The sequence below is a fragment of the Electrophorus electricus genome, chromosome 2 (assembly GCF_013358815.1).
Source record: "Electrophorus electricus isolate fEleEle1 chromosome 2, fEleEle1.pri, whole genome shotgun sequence".
NCBI lineage: Eukaryota > Metazoa > Chordata > Actinopteri > Gymnotiformes > Gymnotidae > Electrophorus > Electrophorus electricus.
In genome coordinates this window covers 23782126-23799729 of record NC_049536.1, presented here as the reverse complement: position 1 = coordinate 23799729, position 17604 = coordinate 23782126, and the positions used below count along the sequence as shown (strand labels likewise).

The 17604-nt window shown below is 41.8% G+C and overlaps 2 protein-coding genes across 4 annotated transcripts in view; one reads left to right on the top strand and one right to left on the bottom strand.

The window, feature by feature from the left end:
• The first annotated feature begins 2555 nt into the window (after positions 1 to 2555).
• On the top strand, positions 2556 to 9577 carry LOC113585714 (homocysteine-responsive endoplasmic reticulum-resident ubiquitin-like domain member 2 protein). Of its 2 annotated transcripts, none has more exons than XM_027023380.2 (9): positions 2556 to 2684; positions 3383 to 3533; positions 4804 to 4881; positions 5341 to 5442; positions 5657 to 5769; positions 5943 to 6062; positions 6203 to 6469; positions 6894 to 7005; positions 7138 to 9577. In XM_027023380.2, exons 2-9 carry the CDS (start codon positions 3387 to 3389, stop codon positions 7300 to 7302), a joined length of 1104 nt encoding a protein of 367 aa, XP_026879181.2. In that variant the 5' UTR covers positions 2556 to 2684; positions 3383 to 3386; the 3' UTR covers positions 7303 to 9577. The 2 variants fall into 2 exon arrangements, with proteins under 2 accessions (XP_026879181.2, XP_026879180.2); XM_027023379.2 differs by having other exon boundaries at positions 3379 to 3533.
• Positions 9578 to 10604: 1027 nt separating this feature from the next.
• The window catches only part of LOC113585706 (sodium bicarbonate cotransporter 3-like), a 33752-nt gene continuing 26752 nt past the window's right edge, over positions 10605 to 17604 (bottom strand). For both annotated transcript variants that reach the window (XM_035519675.1, XM_035519683.1), the window contains exons 18-25: positions 15954 to 16067; positions 15390 to 15551; positions 14726 to 14977; positions 14560 to 14628; positions 14181 to 14354; positions 13534 to 13668; positions 12076 to 12197; positions 10605 to 11327 (exon numbers count right to left, since the gene is read on the bottom strand). In XM_035519675.1, coding sequence (XP_035375568.1) covers positions 11264 to 11327; positions 12076 to 12197; positions 13534 to 13668; positions 14181 to 14354; positions 14560 to 14628; positions 14726 to 14977; positions 15390 to 15551; positions 15954 to 16067 — 1092 coding nt within the window. In that variant the 3' untranslated portion in view covers positions 10605 to 11263. The remainder of the gene's footprint in view (positions 11328 to 12075; positions 12198 to 13533; positions 13669 to 14180; positions 14355 to 14559; positions 14629 to 14725; positions 14978 to 15389; positions 15552 to 15953; positions 16068 to 17604) is intronic.

Genomic DNA, 17604 nt, shown 5'->3' with positions numbered 1-17604 from the left:
GAACTCACATTACACAATCATGAATGAGCTAACTTCAGGGATTCACAAGCAAAACTCATAGAACTGATCTACTGACATATGCAGCTATTACATAATGTGTATGCCGCCATAAAACCATTATAAAAATTATTTTTTATGTGAATATATTGTCTATTTCTGTGTAGTGTTTAAGTGATTTAATGTCTTAAGAACTTAAAAACAAAATAAAAAACAAACAATAATAAAATAATTAGAAGCAATTAGGAAATTATTTTTGTTAATTTCTCTGATGAATTTTCTGAAATATTTTCTTGGGTTCTGAATTGTAACATTTTTTAGTGAAAGAGACAATCTTAGACAACTGGAGCTTTTGGGGGACACTGTGAACAAAGGCACAAACAAAGATAATGTGAACAAAGGCAATGACCGACAACTAAGCACACGCCTACAGCGGTTTAAATACAGACGACATAACAAGACTAAACCAGGTGCAGGTATGTGCTAAACAACATGGGTGTGGTTACAAATGAGACAAACAATTAACTCCCACTGCATGTGGCGGGCCGTACCACGTGACAGTTAGAGGGGAGCGTTCCGTGGCAAACAGTAATTATAGAAAGTCTTGACACAATTAGAAATAAATATTCTTTGGAATATTCTTAGAAAAATTCTTTGGAATGCTTTCCCAAAAATCAGTACCTAGCAGTAGAGTGAACTGAGGATTCAGGAGAAGATTTTGCTTAGAACTTCATTCCTTCCTACCAAAATAGCAGAGCTGCCTAGCTCTTTTCACAGGACCAGCGGGGACCCCACATTCACACGTAATGCTGTTGGGAGGCTTTTCTCATTAAGTGTTGGCTTTAGGCCAAGCTACATTTCTGGAACAAGCTAAAGAAGTTTGCAGCATCTGGTTCAGATGATACAGAAAGTTCTGATCTGGGTACACAAAAATATTGTTAACCGCACATGCAAAAAGCCGGAAATCACTGTTTAGTGTTCCAAAACATCTCCACATCAAATAACAGACTTTTCTCAAAATCTGAACATAAAACATGGTGTTTTTTTTAATTATTAAAATGTTTTCAAAGAGTGTAAACTCCTCGATGTTTAATGGAGCCTGATTACAAACTGGTGATCAGTAATTCTTAAAAGAGCTAACTTCATCACACTCCATTGTAGGAGGCTACATTGGTGAGACACAGAAAAGCCCTGAACTTCCCGGAGGTTCAACAGGGGTGCTGGTGTTGCTCCCGTAACTCACCAGGGACCTGCCTCACCTGCCTTGTCTAAGAGAAGCCTCCGGCCGGAGACCGTGGCACCCACATGACCTTTTCTGTGATTGTGTGTCTTGATGGTATGCTTGCCTCACACAGGTGCAGCATGTGGCATACGTGTGATTTTACGTTGTCACGTTTTCCCTTTCTAAGTTTGGTGTGTTTGTCAGTCTTTAAAGTAGCTGAGTGCTTACGGTCGTCTTCGTTTCATTTGTTTCATTAAAATTCTTCATTTGGAGACTTAAATTTCCTCTCTGCACATGAAAAGAGATTCCACATACTGCCTGTATTTCTCTGCAACACTATTACAGTTACAGTTACAGTTACTGTTACTGTAACTGTTACTGTTACAGTTACTGTTACTATTACTATGACTGTTACTTTTATTGTCACTATTACAGTTACTGTTACTGTTACTATTGCTGTTACATTTACTGTTACTGTAACTGTAACTGTTACTATTGCTTTGCAGGCTACGAAAATATCAGCAGAACAGTGCCCATGGTGGCACACATGGTGGCTGGATCGCAGTGGTCTGGTGGAATGAACTAGGCCATATATAACTTACGCAACATAATCAAACTGTAGTTCCCAAAAGTATAAAAATGAAGACAAATTAAAATATAACTTTAATAAAAGTAGACTACACTAAGTCATGGGTTTAATCAATCATAAATTGGCATACAGGTAAATTTAGTTTATGCTGCAATAAAACATAATTTATAAATTAAACAGTTACTAGATTATTATATAGATATTAATCTGACAGTATTTTTTGTATTTTAAGTATTTTATTACATGGGTTAAGATTGTGAGTCTGCATCCAATAGACCCTGGGACTTTAAGGAGTAACGCAAAATATCCAGGAATGTACAATAAACACTTGGGCTTAAAAATCTTACTTAGGATAGTTAATTTCTTTGAGTTTTAATCTCAGATAGCTTTCCATCATATAAATAAAATGCACATTAATTACATTAATTACATCTAGAATCTGAATAATAATAAAAGTGTCACTGTCTGAATATGAATCCATGCAATATTTTATCACTCAGTAAGATAAATGTGTATTTTTTCACTGAAGGAATATATAGTATAGAATAATATATAATATATAGTATAGAATAATATATAATATATAGTATATATTAAAGTATACAATATACCCTACAGAAGGTCTTACTGTAGCTCTAATAGGTTCTGAATAATCGATTTATGTGATTCACCCTGCACACTGTAGGTGGCAGTAGTAACACAGTCCTCGTTTCGTCAGCTGGCACGTAAGAGACCGTAAACGCTTGCGTACGTGACGTCTGTGCCTGGTTGTGATGACGGCCATGATGGACGACTGAAGTAAACAACCTAACTAGCGACAGAAATGGAGACCTGTGTGAGAATTTAACGAAGGAAGTGGCCTGCGAACATCAGAAGGTATATATATAACTAAACCTGAGGAAGTGGAGCTAGCCTCGGCTCTGTAGATAAGTAGGTAGGTAGCGGAGCAGCAAGGTAGTTACATATCCTGCTTAGTTAGCTAGTTAGCTAGCGTTAGGACTGGTTGGCTGTCTGACTGGATGTAGTGGATGTTGGTTTAAGTGACTGTGAGTAGCTGAGATGTTAAAATGCTCAGACTAGGGTCTTAGTTATTAGCCAGCTAGGTAGCCAGCTAACTACTGAGCAGTTTGCAGAGGCTCTGTTGGCCGTAAAACGTGTTTTTTTTCTGACATTACTGATAAAAAATGACTGATATGCGGAACTTAGATAACTATCTTATTATGTTTATTTATTGTCGTCCCCTCATGTTGTTATCTTTAGCTAGTATGTCCACCATGGTATGGAATAACTTGCTATTCGTCCAGTGAATGAACTTTGTCATTTTGACTGCCTTGTTCTGTGGTTGTGTTCTCTCAGACAGTCTAGATAGCCATTTTTTTTTAAATATTTGATATAGTTAACGCATTCCTTTTCCTCCAGAAGAGTCCTCACTTATTCTCTACCAGGTCCTGTCTCTCTTTAAGGAAGCTAACACCCTAGAAATAGAGGCACTATATAGCTTGTTACCCAATGCTTGTGTGTGTGTGTGTGTGTGTGTGTGTGTGTGTGTGTGTGTGTGTGTGTGTGTAAGTAAGAAGAATGGAACAAGGAGTGGTGGATAGCCCTGTGATCCTGGTCATCAAAGCACCTGATCAGAAGTATGATGACCAGACTATTAACTGCTTCCTGAACTGGACAGTAGAGAAACTGAAGACCCACCTTTCTAATGTTTATCCAAGCAAGCCTGTGAGTGAAAGACAATGTTAATTCCACTAAAGTTAAGAATTTGTTACAGAATCATTACACTAGTTTATTTTCATTATGTTCTGAGAATGTTCATAGTAGTTTGTGGTATATAGTGGTACATGGGACAGTGTTAGCTCAGTAGTTAAGGTACTGGACTAGTAATCAGAAGGCTGCCAGTTTAAGTTCCACCACGACCAGGTTGCTACTGTTGATCTTAATGTAGTGATGTGATGCTTTGAGTTGACTCTTGGGAAGTGGACGAGTAACTGGTGTTGGCCAGCTAGCGTATGTCCCGTCTCTTCGGCTTGGTTGTCCACAGCAGGTGTTGGTGGTGCCTGCCTCCCCTCAGCACCTCGGACAGTTCCTCAAGACCTGGTGGCTTTTCTGTCTGGAACAGGAATACCACCCAACATGAAAGGACTCAGGGATACTTATTCAGGCAAATCCCTGAGTGAACACATTGGCACGGCTGGTGATAAAACCAAGACTGGTAGAAGTACAGAATCACAAAATGAGTGTCCGTTTCCATAGTAAAGCCCCTTGTTGCTAGACTCTGTGGGCTGGTACAACGTTAAAAAAACCCACTAGATCAGAACAGCCCTGTGCTTTGGTCTTGAGGCCTAGTGCAAAAGAAAAATTGTGTAACATTAAAAAGATGTATAAAAAGAAACAGGGCCAGGTTATGTCATTACTGCTCCTGTGCCGTCTAACACCTCCAGCCGAGCAGAACGTGGAGAGCTGGAGAGAGATGGACTTTTGTTCACATCCACTGTCTGCCATTACTGGACTTACTTCTGTATGTCTGAATAGCCCAAGCATAACATCTCACATTAAAGATGTCCCTTTTGGATGGGTCATTATATTTGAAAGGACCGGCTGTCTGGAAGTCGCGGTTGGACAGCTAAAGTAAAGCAAAAAGCCCCAGCATTACCTCTGACCACTGGGGAGCTCGCAAAAGGGTTGTTGTGCAAAGATAATTGCAGTGTGTTACAGCAAGTATCATTTTGAATACACACTCCAGTTTTTTAAGAGTGTCCTAGATTTACAGAACATAAAGACCCTGTACCCTGTTCTTACCTCTTGCATGTACACCATAAGACAAAGGCCATTTTCATCTTCGTCCTAAACGTTGTCTCAGTCTCCCTAATGTACAAGCTGATGTCATAGCTGTTGGTCATTTCTTGAACATTGGGTTTTATTGCTGTGCTTGAAGGTCCATTGTTTGTGTGTGTATGTGTGTGTGTTAATCTCTCAATGGTTTCTGTGGCAGCTCTCGAAGGATCAGAGGTTGGTGTACTCTGGAAAACTGCTCCAAGATCACTGCAAACTCAGAGATGTGCTCAGAAAGGTATTCCATCTGTTACTGTATGTCTTGATACTCCAGCATAGCTGTGTTCTCCCACACGCTCTGCTTCCTCCTGCGTGGACTCGAGGCATGTGAGTTCATATGCCGTATACACAGACCTCTATACGTGATCCCTGCCCCACCCAAAACCAAGAGGTGTGGACGAGTGGTGATCGACTGCTAAGGGCAGTGAGATGAGATGAAACTTGTTTAATAAATTCAGGAAAAAATAAAGATTCACATTCACACGCTGGTTCACTGTGTGCTCAGTTTATAATGTATATGAGCCCTTTATTCCTGCCGTGTTTCAGAAGTACCTGAAGTGTTAGTGTTACATGAACAAAGCATTGACCTCGCTGGCCTGGAACAGCGTGGTGTAAAGTGCACTAGCGGAGGACTGTAGGCCTGGTGAGTGTGTGCGTAACGTTGGCACTGTGGCTGAGTGTGTGTTCACCTCTGCAGCAGGACGAGTTCCACATGCTGCATTTGGTGTGTGCTTCACGTAGTCCGCCCCCCTCACCCACCGCATGCCGGAGGAGCGGAGGCAGCGGCCCCCAGCCAATGGTGAAGCACGCACCCTCTTACACAACACCACACACCTACACACACACACACACATACATATACCAAACATATAGTCCAAGAAGTTGGCATGTGATTTAAAAAAACCACAGCCAAACAGCTGCTTATAAGTTCCCTTCTTTTGGTAAGATTGGTAAGTTTATGTTTATGTTTTCAAGATCTAATTTTTAAGAATTCTTGTCTGTTTTGCTGTCAGACCCCTGGAAGCCCTTTCCCTGGTACTAACAGCCAATCAGCTTATACAGACGAGACCCTAGACAGGCTGACACAGGATGCGGGACACGTCTACAACCACGCATCCCCACAAGGGTAACTACGGTTTGCGTCATGGTCATCAGTGAAAAAGGAACCAGCTGGAAATAGCTACGGTGTCTTTTCTCAAGTTGTGATGTTGTCAGCTGGACTGGACCAGTGTGTGGAACTGGGTGGGAGGGTAGACAGACTGGAATATGTACTCTGGTGCTGTTTGCTGTCATGTGCAGATATGCATGGGCCACGTGGATGAGCGGGCACAGGCCAGACGTGCCCCACTACCCGCTGTACCCGCCCAGGACTCTGCTCTGGTGGCAGCAGCTCTACACTTGGCACTACCACATGAGCTAGTAAGACGCACACACAAACACAGCCACATGTGTGTATATCTGTATAGTGTGTCGCAGCAGAAGACACATGTACTCTCTCCCTCCCTCTCTCTCTTTCTCTGCCTCTCTCACTCTCTCTCTCTCTCTCTCTCTTCTATTAGTCAAACATGGGCCGCCACAACCCTTTGGCCATCACAGCAGCCCGCCCCTGTCCCAGCTACCCCACCCACAGAGGGGCAGGGCGCTGCCCGTGACGTCCCCCAGAACGCCCCAGTTGGGGAGGGGCAGAACGAGGAGGATGTGAACCGTGATTGGCTGGACTGGGTGTATACGGCGTCGCGAGCTGTCATTCTTCTTAGCATTGTGTATTTCTATTCGTCCTTTAGCCGATTCGTCATGGTGATGGGGGCCATGTTGCTGTTGTATCTGTGAGTCACCATTCACATTATTTTGGCTTGTTGGTTTGTTTGTGTTGTTGTTGTGGTGTTTTTTGTTCCAGAAATATATGTGGTGTTTTCTCAAAGTCTAAAAAAGATAAAAATTCAAGTAGCTTTGTGAAACATACAAATTGAGAAGCAGAAAAACAAGTTTTTAATAGACAAAGCATAAAGCAGTATTTCTCAGTCTAAGTATTTCTCCTTATCCAACATCCATTTTATCCTCACAAAAGTCTTAATTAATTAATTCATTTAATTAAAGGTTAATTAGCCAATCTGTGGAGTCAAATGCATTAAATGTGCAGGATGATTACTGAGAAACCCTAACCCTAAAAGGGCTGTGATTTGGTTCTGTGTGTGGTTCTGAATCACCTGATTGGTGGGTGCTGGTGGTGACACTGTACCTCATCTGTAGGCATCAGGCTGGCTGGTTGCCCTTTAACCTGGACAATGAGCTCCAGGACCTCGCAGACCTGGCCAATCAGGACGAGCCGAATGCTGAGAACCACAATGACTTGCAGGACATGGTGCCTGATTTTAAACATTGCCACATTTTACACGACACACGGTGCTGTAGAGAAGGCAGACCTGAGAAGTTAGATCTGTCTGATTATTGGATTTCTGCCCCCTCCCCCTGCCTCTCTCTCTCTCTCTCTCAGGAAAGGCTGGCAGATGAAGACGAGGAGGAGGAGCAGAGAGGAGACCGGACAGAAGTTGCGGAGGAAGGGGGGATGAACGCAGGCTTCCTCTCCTCCGCCTGGTCCTTCATCACCACGTTCTTTGCCTCTCTAATTCCTGAAGGCATTCCCAATGCTGTAAACTGACTGTCCCCAACCTCAGGGCCTCCACTGAAGCCCACACTGACCCCATATGGGCCCCTCCCCTGCTCACTGCCCTTCTCGTCCAAAGCCCTTCAGAACTGACAAACACCTGTTAGTGGTTCAGGTGTGGAAGCGACCGAGAGCACACATGGACCAGCCTCCCCAGGTGGGGCTGTGATGGCGTCTCGTACAAGTCTTGAACAAATACACACCCATTCAGGCAGTATTGCAGGAGGGATGGAGTTTGCGTAGCTGGGACTAGCAGAGATTCATGGAGCCTCCTCCTGGGATAGATGAAGCCTTGCTCTCTGGCCCGATGCATTTCACGCCTCCTATAAGCTCATTTCAAATGGAGGAAAAATATTTTTAAGCGCATTTTATAAGTCTGTTTAGTAATTCCCTTTCTATCTTATTTGAGAGGCTCAACACGTTATGGAGAACAAACTCCATAAAGCGCAGGTGCACGTGTCCTTGTTTTTAAAAACTAGCACTTAAAACATTTGTTTTCCCCATAAAATTGAACAGTTTTGGATTAAAAAAAACTTTATTACCCCCTTTACCTTTGGTTCTGTTATTTAGTAAGAAGCAGCTTTGAAATTCCAATACCAGCGCAAGGCACATAGTAAAAAGCAGTACTAACATGAACTAGCTAGTAAAGACATCCATGTCATTCAGGAGACACTGACTACAGACGATGTCTGACAATCATGAAACATTAGCTGGGAATTTCATCCCAAAAAGTTCAAATGTTAACTACCATTCTCCTTGTTTTCATGGACACATGGTGGGGAAATATCAGCGCCATCCATGCATAGTTCAAATGAGGCTTCGCCTACTGACAGGGCAGAATGCAGTATGACAAATAATTTGTTAATTGGATTGTGAATCTGAGCCACATTCTTTCTTTCATGATTTCAGACAGGTACTGGACAGCTGAACTTCATTTTGGTTCACGCTGTTGTCTACTAAACGAGTCATATTATTCTCGTGTCATCCGGAGGCCTGTTTGGAAATGGCTGACATTTCCCTCAGCGCTCTTTGCTATGAAAGGCTTTTCACACAGGGATGGAAAAATGTCATCCGAGGACTCGGTATTTGTGAAACTGAATGTGAAGGTATCGGTCCATTCCCCCGTAAACATGTGGTCCAAAAAATTGCAAGCCAATTTGTGTCCTATTATTAAAATTCCATTAGCATAAACAAAGTTATACAAGGCAGTGACGTTTACACTGACAGAGTTTCTTTAAGAATGGCCGCCAAATTTGTTTTTACAGGTTAGTGGGACTATGAATAACACTACAACTAAACGCACAAAGGTGTAGTTTAGAGACCACTGAAGAGGTTCTGTGAGACGGCTAATACAAATTGTGCCATGTTTGGCAGTGGACGTTTCGTGTTAGGCGTCTCATAGATTTTCTTCTGTCAGGACTATTGTTGGCTGATTTGGTTCGTGTGGTGGACCACGTTAAACTTACTCAGGCTCCTGTGCCTTGACATACTCGCAGCGATTCTGCTGCCTCCGCCATGGTCCTGCTAGAACAGTTACTTCTAGGTTAAAAATGTCCTGCCACTTACAAAACTCACCCACACACATACAGATAATAAATTGCCAAGTGGATGTGGGTGCAAGGTAACTCCTTAAAGTGGGTGTAGACTGTCAAATGGCAAAATTGCAGCGTAGCAAGAATGTCAGCGAGCACTGGACACGACTGAACGTGTATACCAAAGCTGTTAAATCCAAGATAGTTATTTACCTCTTGAGAGCCAAACAGACATATGTTAAAAGCACCGTTAGTCATCACCTCAAGCCAACATTACAATTACTGACTTAACGAAAGTGCTTTTCGCACCAGCAGGTCTGGCCCTCAAATGAGAAACACTATACTTTTGTGATATTTGAATTTCCCAGCACAAGCAATGCGCACAATATTACTTCTGTTCTTTAAACAGAAAACAACATAAAGTTATAAAGTCTGTCAGCCTCCGAATACGCATATATACATACACCTCCCACTCCCACAAATATCGATCATGTACTGTGTGTACTACAGCAGAATGGATCCACCTTGCTATGTGTGGGTGTGCACCAAAAAATATGTAGGCCTGGTATTTTTCATTCAAGTTCAGGCAAACGGTTAACAGGTGGTAACAGCCGGTCTGAGTAAGATGGCAGTGCACAGCATCATGCAACACTCATCGTGTTTGTGGGGGAATGAATGATGACTAATGTCCATGTGCTATGTAATTCTAATCCCAATATAAAGATTATTTTAGCAAAGATCTACTCTGCTTGGAGTGTGTAATTACAATGTCCTAAAGCAAAATTATAAGCAGAATGCGTTTGTCTATGTTTATTTATGTGTATGTGTGTACTATGTGCTGAAGTCTGCTCCATTTTAAATAATATAAGCAGTCTACAGTCATTATGCAACGTGTGTGTGTGTTTGCACATGACATACAAAGTAATTTATTTTACCTCCATATTATTTCGTTCCAAGAAAACCTGACTCCATGTTCCAGCATTAAATAAACTGCCACTACACAGAATACATATTTATTGCTTTTTGTCAAGAATTTTACAAAATACAGTATTATTGTTTATTGCACAAGTATATAGTAACATATCTGTGTGTTCCTTGCAGGTGGTAGTGTGTTCTGCTCCTCCCTTTTGTGGTCATCTCTCGCCTGTGTTTGGATCCTATAGGATGCAGCTTTCAAAATTAATCTCCATTTCTTTGCTAAGTGAGAATATACCTATTGTGGAGCTGCCGTCAGTCCAGCCTGCAGAAGGAACACTCTATCCCGAGAGGCCTGTCACTCGCCTACAGCACAGTGCTGAATGAAATCTTTACTTACAGCAATACACCACCAAACACACTGAATGCACTGCAGCCAGACAGCCTGTGGACTCCTGTTGTTTTTAACACAATATCAAAACAATATACACATAAAACAGCACAGTGTTTGTAACACAGTATCAAAACATACACAGTCACAGGACAGAATGTTTTAAAAACGAATTGGCAGTATTTGAAACACTTACAGTATACAATCACTAGTACTGGAATACAGTGAGGGGGTTAAGAACATAGCTCCCCAAAGTGCTTTAAATACAGACATCAGTTATAGAATTCCTAGAGAAGAACCAGGGACAGTACTGTGCAGGTGCAAATGTATATGGAAGTGGGGTGTGTGTGTGTGTGTGTGTGTGTGTGTGTGTGTGTGTGTGTGTGTGTGTGTGTGTGTGTGTATGTATATATATATATATATATATATATATATATATATATATATATATATATATATATATATATGAAAGCTAAACATTTAATATCCTTTGTCCTTTGTCCTTCTCTCTGTGCATGACAACAGCTACGCTATGCAAGGCACACATAATTCATACATGAATTATTACCTCTATGTTTCTTAAGGTTGTCCATGTTACACATGATTCATGTATGAATGTGGAACACACTATAGCACACGTCTGTTAATGTACGTCCTGCTTCACAACAGTATAATGACTGCTTCAGCAGTGAAATCACCAAACTGTGTATCCCCGCTATACTGTCTGTTACTGAACTTTGAACTAGTTTTCACCCATCAGTTCCTGATGCAAGCATTAAAGAACATTTATATCCAAAATATTTTAAATTGTGTAAAATATTTTGGATTAACAAGAAAACTATACAAAATAAAAATATAATTTGCTTTTTAAGCTTAAATTAAAAAAAATAATGAGATAAATGTGCAAGTCAGTTCGAACATTCCAAGACTTTCCTATGCCCCTTCAGTTGGTGGTGTTGACTGTTCTCACCTCCGTGTCTACCAGCAATACTCCAGGCCAGCAGGTGGAGCCGTTGGCTGTAGCCCATGACCGAGTCAGCAGAGTGGGCTGGTTCTGCCGGAGTTTATCTGTGGTGGAGAGGGCTGTCACTCCAAACGGGAGGAATAGGCTCCGCCTCTAGAGGGACGTCCCCATATTCATTCCTTCCATATTTACCCTAACGCAAACCACCTTCTCTTGGCTGCCCCGAAAATGCATGGGAATAAAAGAAGAAAGACACAGAATTAGAACAAATCAAATGCATAAACAGAGAGAGAGAGAGAGAGAGAGAGAGAGAGAGAGAGAGAGAGAGAGAGAGAGAGAGAGAGAGAGAATCCTTTGAATTAGATTAAAACTACAAAATTATTAGCAAAATGAATATTGGTAGGATTACTAATAACTAAAATTAGTAAGATAATAATAGTTTAGCCAGAAACAGACTAATGCACATATTGTGGAACTAAACAGAAGGTTACATATTTAAAATGCACATATTATAATGCACAACATGCCCATAAACATGTACTGTTTTAAAAAGGTCAAATATATTAGCCCTCTTTTTACTACAGCACATGAACAGCTGAGGTTAATCTGGAGTCAAATCGCTTGGTCATGTCAGAGTTGTTCTGCATGCCAGTGTGCTTTACTCCTGATGAACACGCACACATGGCACCACAATCGAGGAACGCAGCCGAAGAACGCAGAGTCCAAACTCCACTGCATCTGGATGTATGCTGTACCACTTCCAGCTACCGACCAAGGGGGCATAATTGCAATTGCAGCAGTTTTAAATGCTATTAAAAGAGTGTTTTGGTACATGATAATAAGTCTCAAGGACACTCGTGAATTGTAATAACTAATGAGCAATTGAGGGCACTCTCCTGCCCCAAGTGCTTCTGTGTACTGTTTGTGGTCTGCAGCATCTATGTTGTCCTCTAGAGGGCGCTCACCTGCCAGAGTGAGAGTGCCGTGGAACCTTCAGCACATTCCCTACTTTTCCTCCTCCTCCCTCTTCCTCCCCTGCATAGGTCAGTGCTGTCTCCTCCTCTTCCTCCATATTCTGCTCAACTTCCTGTTACGAAGAGATCCAATACGTCGTTTATATAACTTAAGTCATGCTGAGAAAATAAGAAATGTTTTCACAAGTTACACCTCTCCATGGGCCTAGGACCAACCTGATTCAAACAGATTATGTGTTTACTGCACTAACCCCAAAGCACTCTGTAAGACTCGTGAAATATGAAGTATATGCTGTAGTACATGTACACTGTACTGTACTATGATGTGGGCAGTGGTAGCTCAGTGGTTAAGGTGCTTGACTTGTAATTGAAAGGGTGCTGGTTCAAGCCCCACCACTGCAGCGTTGCTGCTGTTGAGCAAGACCCTCAATACTGTACTATAGTGTGTTATATATACTACAGTAGTTATATACACTGTACTATGGTAATGTTAGATATATGCACTGTACTATAGTGTGTTATATATACTACAGTAGTTATATACACTGTACTATGTAATGTTAGATATATACACTATACTATAGTGTTATATATACTACAGTAGTTATATACACTGTACTATGTAATGTTAGATATATACACTGTACTATAGTGTGTTATATATACTACAGTAGTTATATACACTGTACTATGGTAATGTTAGATATATACACTGTACTATAGTGTGTTATATATACTACAGTAGTTATATACACTGTACTATGTAATGTTAGATCTATACACTGTACTATAGTGTGTTATATATACTACAGTAGTTATATACACTGTACTATGGTAATGTTAGATATATACACTGTACTATAGTGTGTTATATATACTACAGTAGTTATATACACTGTACTATGGTAATGTTAGATATATACACTGTACTATAGTGTTATATATATACTACAGTAGTTATATACACTGTACTATGGTAATTTTATATATATACTGTACTATAGTGTGTTATATATACTACAGTACTTATATACACTATACTATATTATGTTATATATAATGTACACTGTACTATAGTGTGTTATATACACTACAGTAGTTATATACACTGTACTATGGTAATGTTAGATATATACACTGTACTATAGTGTGTTATATATACTACAGTAGTTATATACACTGTACTATAGTGTGTTATATATACTACAGTAGTTATATACACTGTACTATGGTAATGTTAGATATATACACTGTACTATAGTGTGTTATATATACTACAGTAGTTATATACACTGTACTATAGTGTGTTATATATACTACAGTAGTTATATACACTGTACTATAGTGTGTTATATATACTACAGTAGTTATATACACTGTACTATGTAATGTTAGATATATACACTGTACTATAGTGTGTTATATATGCACTTTAAGATGATATTCTACCTGCTTTGCTCTTTTCTTCTTGTTGTCATCCTCTTTCTTCTTCTTGCTCTCGGGCATCAGATCGTCCAGCCAGCTCAACTCTCTCTTAGTGAAGAAGAGATCTAGAAGTTTTCGCACAAACACCAGTGCCAGCACCTGGAGAAGTGGAGCCCAGCAGCAAAGTAAGCTAAAGCAGACCTGCTCAACATGGCCACAGGTGAGAATTAACAACCTCCAGTAAACGTTCGGTTCACACTGGCATGTGCTTGGTGAATTCTGCAAGACTTCCAGAGTTATATACCCAGCAATTACTGGATATCAAAAGGTACTGGACTAGTAATCAGAAGGTTGCAAGTTCAAGTCCCGTTACCACTGTAGTAATACTCTTTATTATGTACGTTTACAGCACTTATCTGACTTATCCAAAGTGACTTACAATTCCGGCTGAACACAACTTGAATAACTGAATGTTAAGGGTCTTCCTCAGGGGCCCAACAGTGGCAGCTTGGCAGTGGTGGGACTTGGACTGAGTTTATGAGTTTTAGAGGGTGACAGACGCAAAGTACTGTTTCCACAGTGAGTAGTGAAGAAGAATTTGATGTGGTTGCTGTTGTTGTTTTTATAAGCACACATAGAGCAGCCGACAGGAGTCACAGGGTCACCATTACCATCATAGGGAAAACAACGCGTGCTGTGGAGGCTTTGATGACCCACAGGAGCACGAGACAGGTGAGCTGCACCAGCGTGAAGACATGCACCTTCCACAGTGGCACATAGCGCAGGTAGATCAGATCCGGCTGGTGCTTTGCTGGCATGGCAAATAGCTTAATCCTGTCAAAGAACTGAGAGGGGGAGGGGAGGAGAGAGAGAGAGAGGGGGAGGGGAGGAGAGAGAGAGGGGGGAGGGGAGAGCGATGGAAAGAGGAAGGGAGACGGGGGGACTGGGGGCATTACTGAAAGAAACTCAGTCATGACCTCAAGTGAAAATGACATGCAAGTGCATATCTGGAGCTGCATTAATCATAATGCCACAACACGACTACTGTACCTGTATGCCCTTCAGAGACGATACGCCCATATAGAGAAAGACTCCATACAGCACAGGCATGGGAATAAACTAGACACAGCACACCGTTATTATAGAAATACACAAACCACAACACTTCATGTTTTTATGACGATGACCTCTCACTTTTAGAGCATGTGCAACTGACCTTTAGCGCGGAGGTCATGAAGACAGAGCAGCCCATGAGGGTGAAGATGAGGACCCCGGTGAGACGCTGTTCCCTGATGCCCAGGAACTTGGGCTGTTCTCCGGGTGCTGAACAGCCGGACTCCACCTTCAGACTGTTCACGTGCGAGATGGAGAGCACGGTCGCTGCGACGAACCAGGGCAAGCCCATCACCGAGCACACGCCCAGCATCACAGCAACCACCAGCAGGTCCAGGTGATACCCACCGCCTTTCTGCAGAGAGCGGGACAAATGTGAGGAAACACACACACACACACACACACACACACACAGAGCAAAAGCCTGCAGTGTTTACAGGGAGCTGAACATAACACACACTGTAGGAGTTCATTCAATTCATTCATTCAGTACTGTAAGTGTTAATTCTGCCTGTAGGTGTTAATTCTGCCCTATAGGTGTTAATACAGTCTGTAGGTGTTAATTCTGCCTGTAGGTGTTCATTCTGCCCTGTAAGTGTTAATTCAGCCTGTAAGTGTTCATTCTGCCTGTAAGTGTTAATTTGGCCCTGTAGGTGTTAATTCATTACTGAGATGTTTTGATGTGTATACTGAGTCTTGAGGAGTCATGTGCGTGGCCCTTAGAAGGCAGGGAGGGGGCAGGCCCCGGGAGCCGCTGTGGGTGGTACCTTGAGCTTGTGTTCCTTGCGGTTAATGATGACGGCTGTAATTTGCTGATCCATGAAGATGAGTATTGTGCAGAGCAGGGCGGGGATGACCGAGGCCACCACCGTCCACCACGGGTTAGAGTCCAGCGGAGAGACCAGCCACCCACGGTGCTTAGAGGTGGGCTATACACACATACATACACAAATGTACACTCACGCATACGCACACACACATACACACATACACATGCACAAATGTACACACAGGCAGATGCGCGCACACACACACACACACACACACACACACACACACACACACACACATACACACATGCACACACACACGCACACACACATGCACACACACAAACGCATGCAAGCACATAAACAAATGGGATGTGTACAAGAGTTAGGACCTTGCAAGTTCCAGGCAAAATACATACTTTTTACATACTTTTAATATCGTATTATATCATGCCGTTTATTAAGTGAAAAGATTTTAAACTGATTTTGTTGGTATGACTGTGTGTATGTGTGTGTGCATGTGCGTGTGCGTGTGTGTGTATGTGTGTGTGTGTGTGTTACCTCAAAGCGGTCTGGTACATTGAGTTTTGGGGATGGAATCCCTATCAGATAATCAACCAGCACCATCACCATTATAGTCAAAAACACAGCGAAGTCACTGATGGTGGAGCGCACCTACACACACACACACACACACACACACAGACACATACTCGTGCACACATATACACACACACATGCGCGCGCGCGCCCACACACACACACACACACACACACAGATAGATACACACAGACAGAAACATACACACACATACCAAAATACATATTCAGCAAACAAATATATAACATATTCACTGATCAGCCATCATGTTCCAACCCTAACCCTGATATTGTGTAGGTGTTCCTCCTGCTACAAACACCTGTGACCATTGATTCATGGACTCCTTGAGATCTCAGAAATGTCCTGTGGTGTCTGGCACCAAGACTTTATAGACCTTAATGTTAATATTAAAAATATTACTATTACTCACTGGAAAAACTCACTAATGGATCATGTATCAGTGGAAAAAATATCTGCCTCCACTGAAAACAAAACAACTCCGTATGACCCAGACTAAATCCCAGCGATTAACTCTGCACTAATCACCCTAACTAATTAATATCACTGGAAAAGGAGGTACACTGAAATCCAACACCCAATTCCACATCACCCCATATGTAACTACAAAACACTTTCCTCTGTGCACACATACACTGAATGGTATTCCTGTTTAATACTGTTATTTTAACATCTTGTGTACATATTCCTTTTGTTATTAATCAGTAATTTATTTCAAAATAATTTAATATATACTATAGTTTTTTCTACTTTTTTTCCCCGTTGTCAATGTCTAGACTTCCTCTTAGTTCATTCATGTTTACGTGTCCTCCTTCATACACGATGCATGATTACTAATAAAGTCTTTATAGTCCTCTGAAGAGCACTATTGAGAAAAGACTCCCGCAAAAAAGAAAAGAAAAAGTCCTGTAAGTCCTGTAGTAAGATCCTTTCAGTCCTGTAAGTCCTGTAGTAAGATCCTTTCAGTCCTGTAAGTTGTGATGTGGGGCGTTCAGGGATTAGACTTGTTCTTCCAGCACATCCCACAGGTGCTCGATTGGATTGAGCACTGAGGAATTTGGAGGTCAAGTCAACACCTTGAATCTGTTCCTCAAACTGCTCCTGAAGAATGTTTGGATTATGGCTGGAATGTGTTTGCTCTGCAATAATGTTTAGACAGGTGGCATATGTCAAAGTAAAATCTGCATGAATGCCAGGACTCAAGGTTTCCCAGCAGAACATTTCCTGGACTAACACACTGTCTCCACTGGCTTGTCTTCTTCCCATAATGCATCATTACCCCATCATCCACATGATGGAGAAGAAAACATGATTTATCAGCTGTGGTCACATTCTTCCGTGTCTCTGTGATCCAGTTCTGATGCTCACATGCCCGTTGTAGGCACTTCCTCTGTTGGCCTGGACACTGTCTGATCTGAGACCTGCTGCCCTGCACAGTGTGTCCTGTCAATGTTAATCAGTTTTGATCAGAACCAGCAGGAAAGTTTTCAGCACTTTGTGCTACGGTCGTTCTTCTGTGGGATCAGAGCAGACGGACCAGCCTTCTCTGTGAATCAGGGAGTCTTGGACACTCATCACCCTGTCGCAGGTTCT

Coding starts and splice junctions, on each gene's coding strand:
- LOC113585714 (XM_027023380.2), top strand. CDS start 3,387: ATGGAACAAGGAGTGGTGGATAGCCCTGTGATCCTGGTCATCAAAGCA. Junction 5,770..5,942: donor AACCACGCATCCCCACAAGG/GTAACTACGGTT, acceptor TGTCATGTGCAG/ATATGCATGGGCCACGTGGA. Junction 7,006..7,137: donor ACAATGACTTGCAGGACATG/GTGCCTGATTTT, acceptor TCTCTCTCTCAG/GAAAGGCTGGCAGATGAAGA.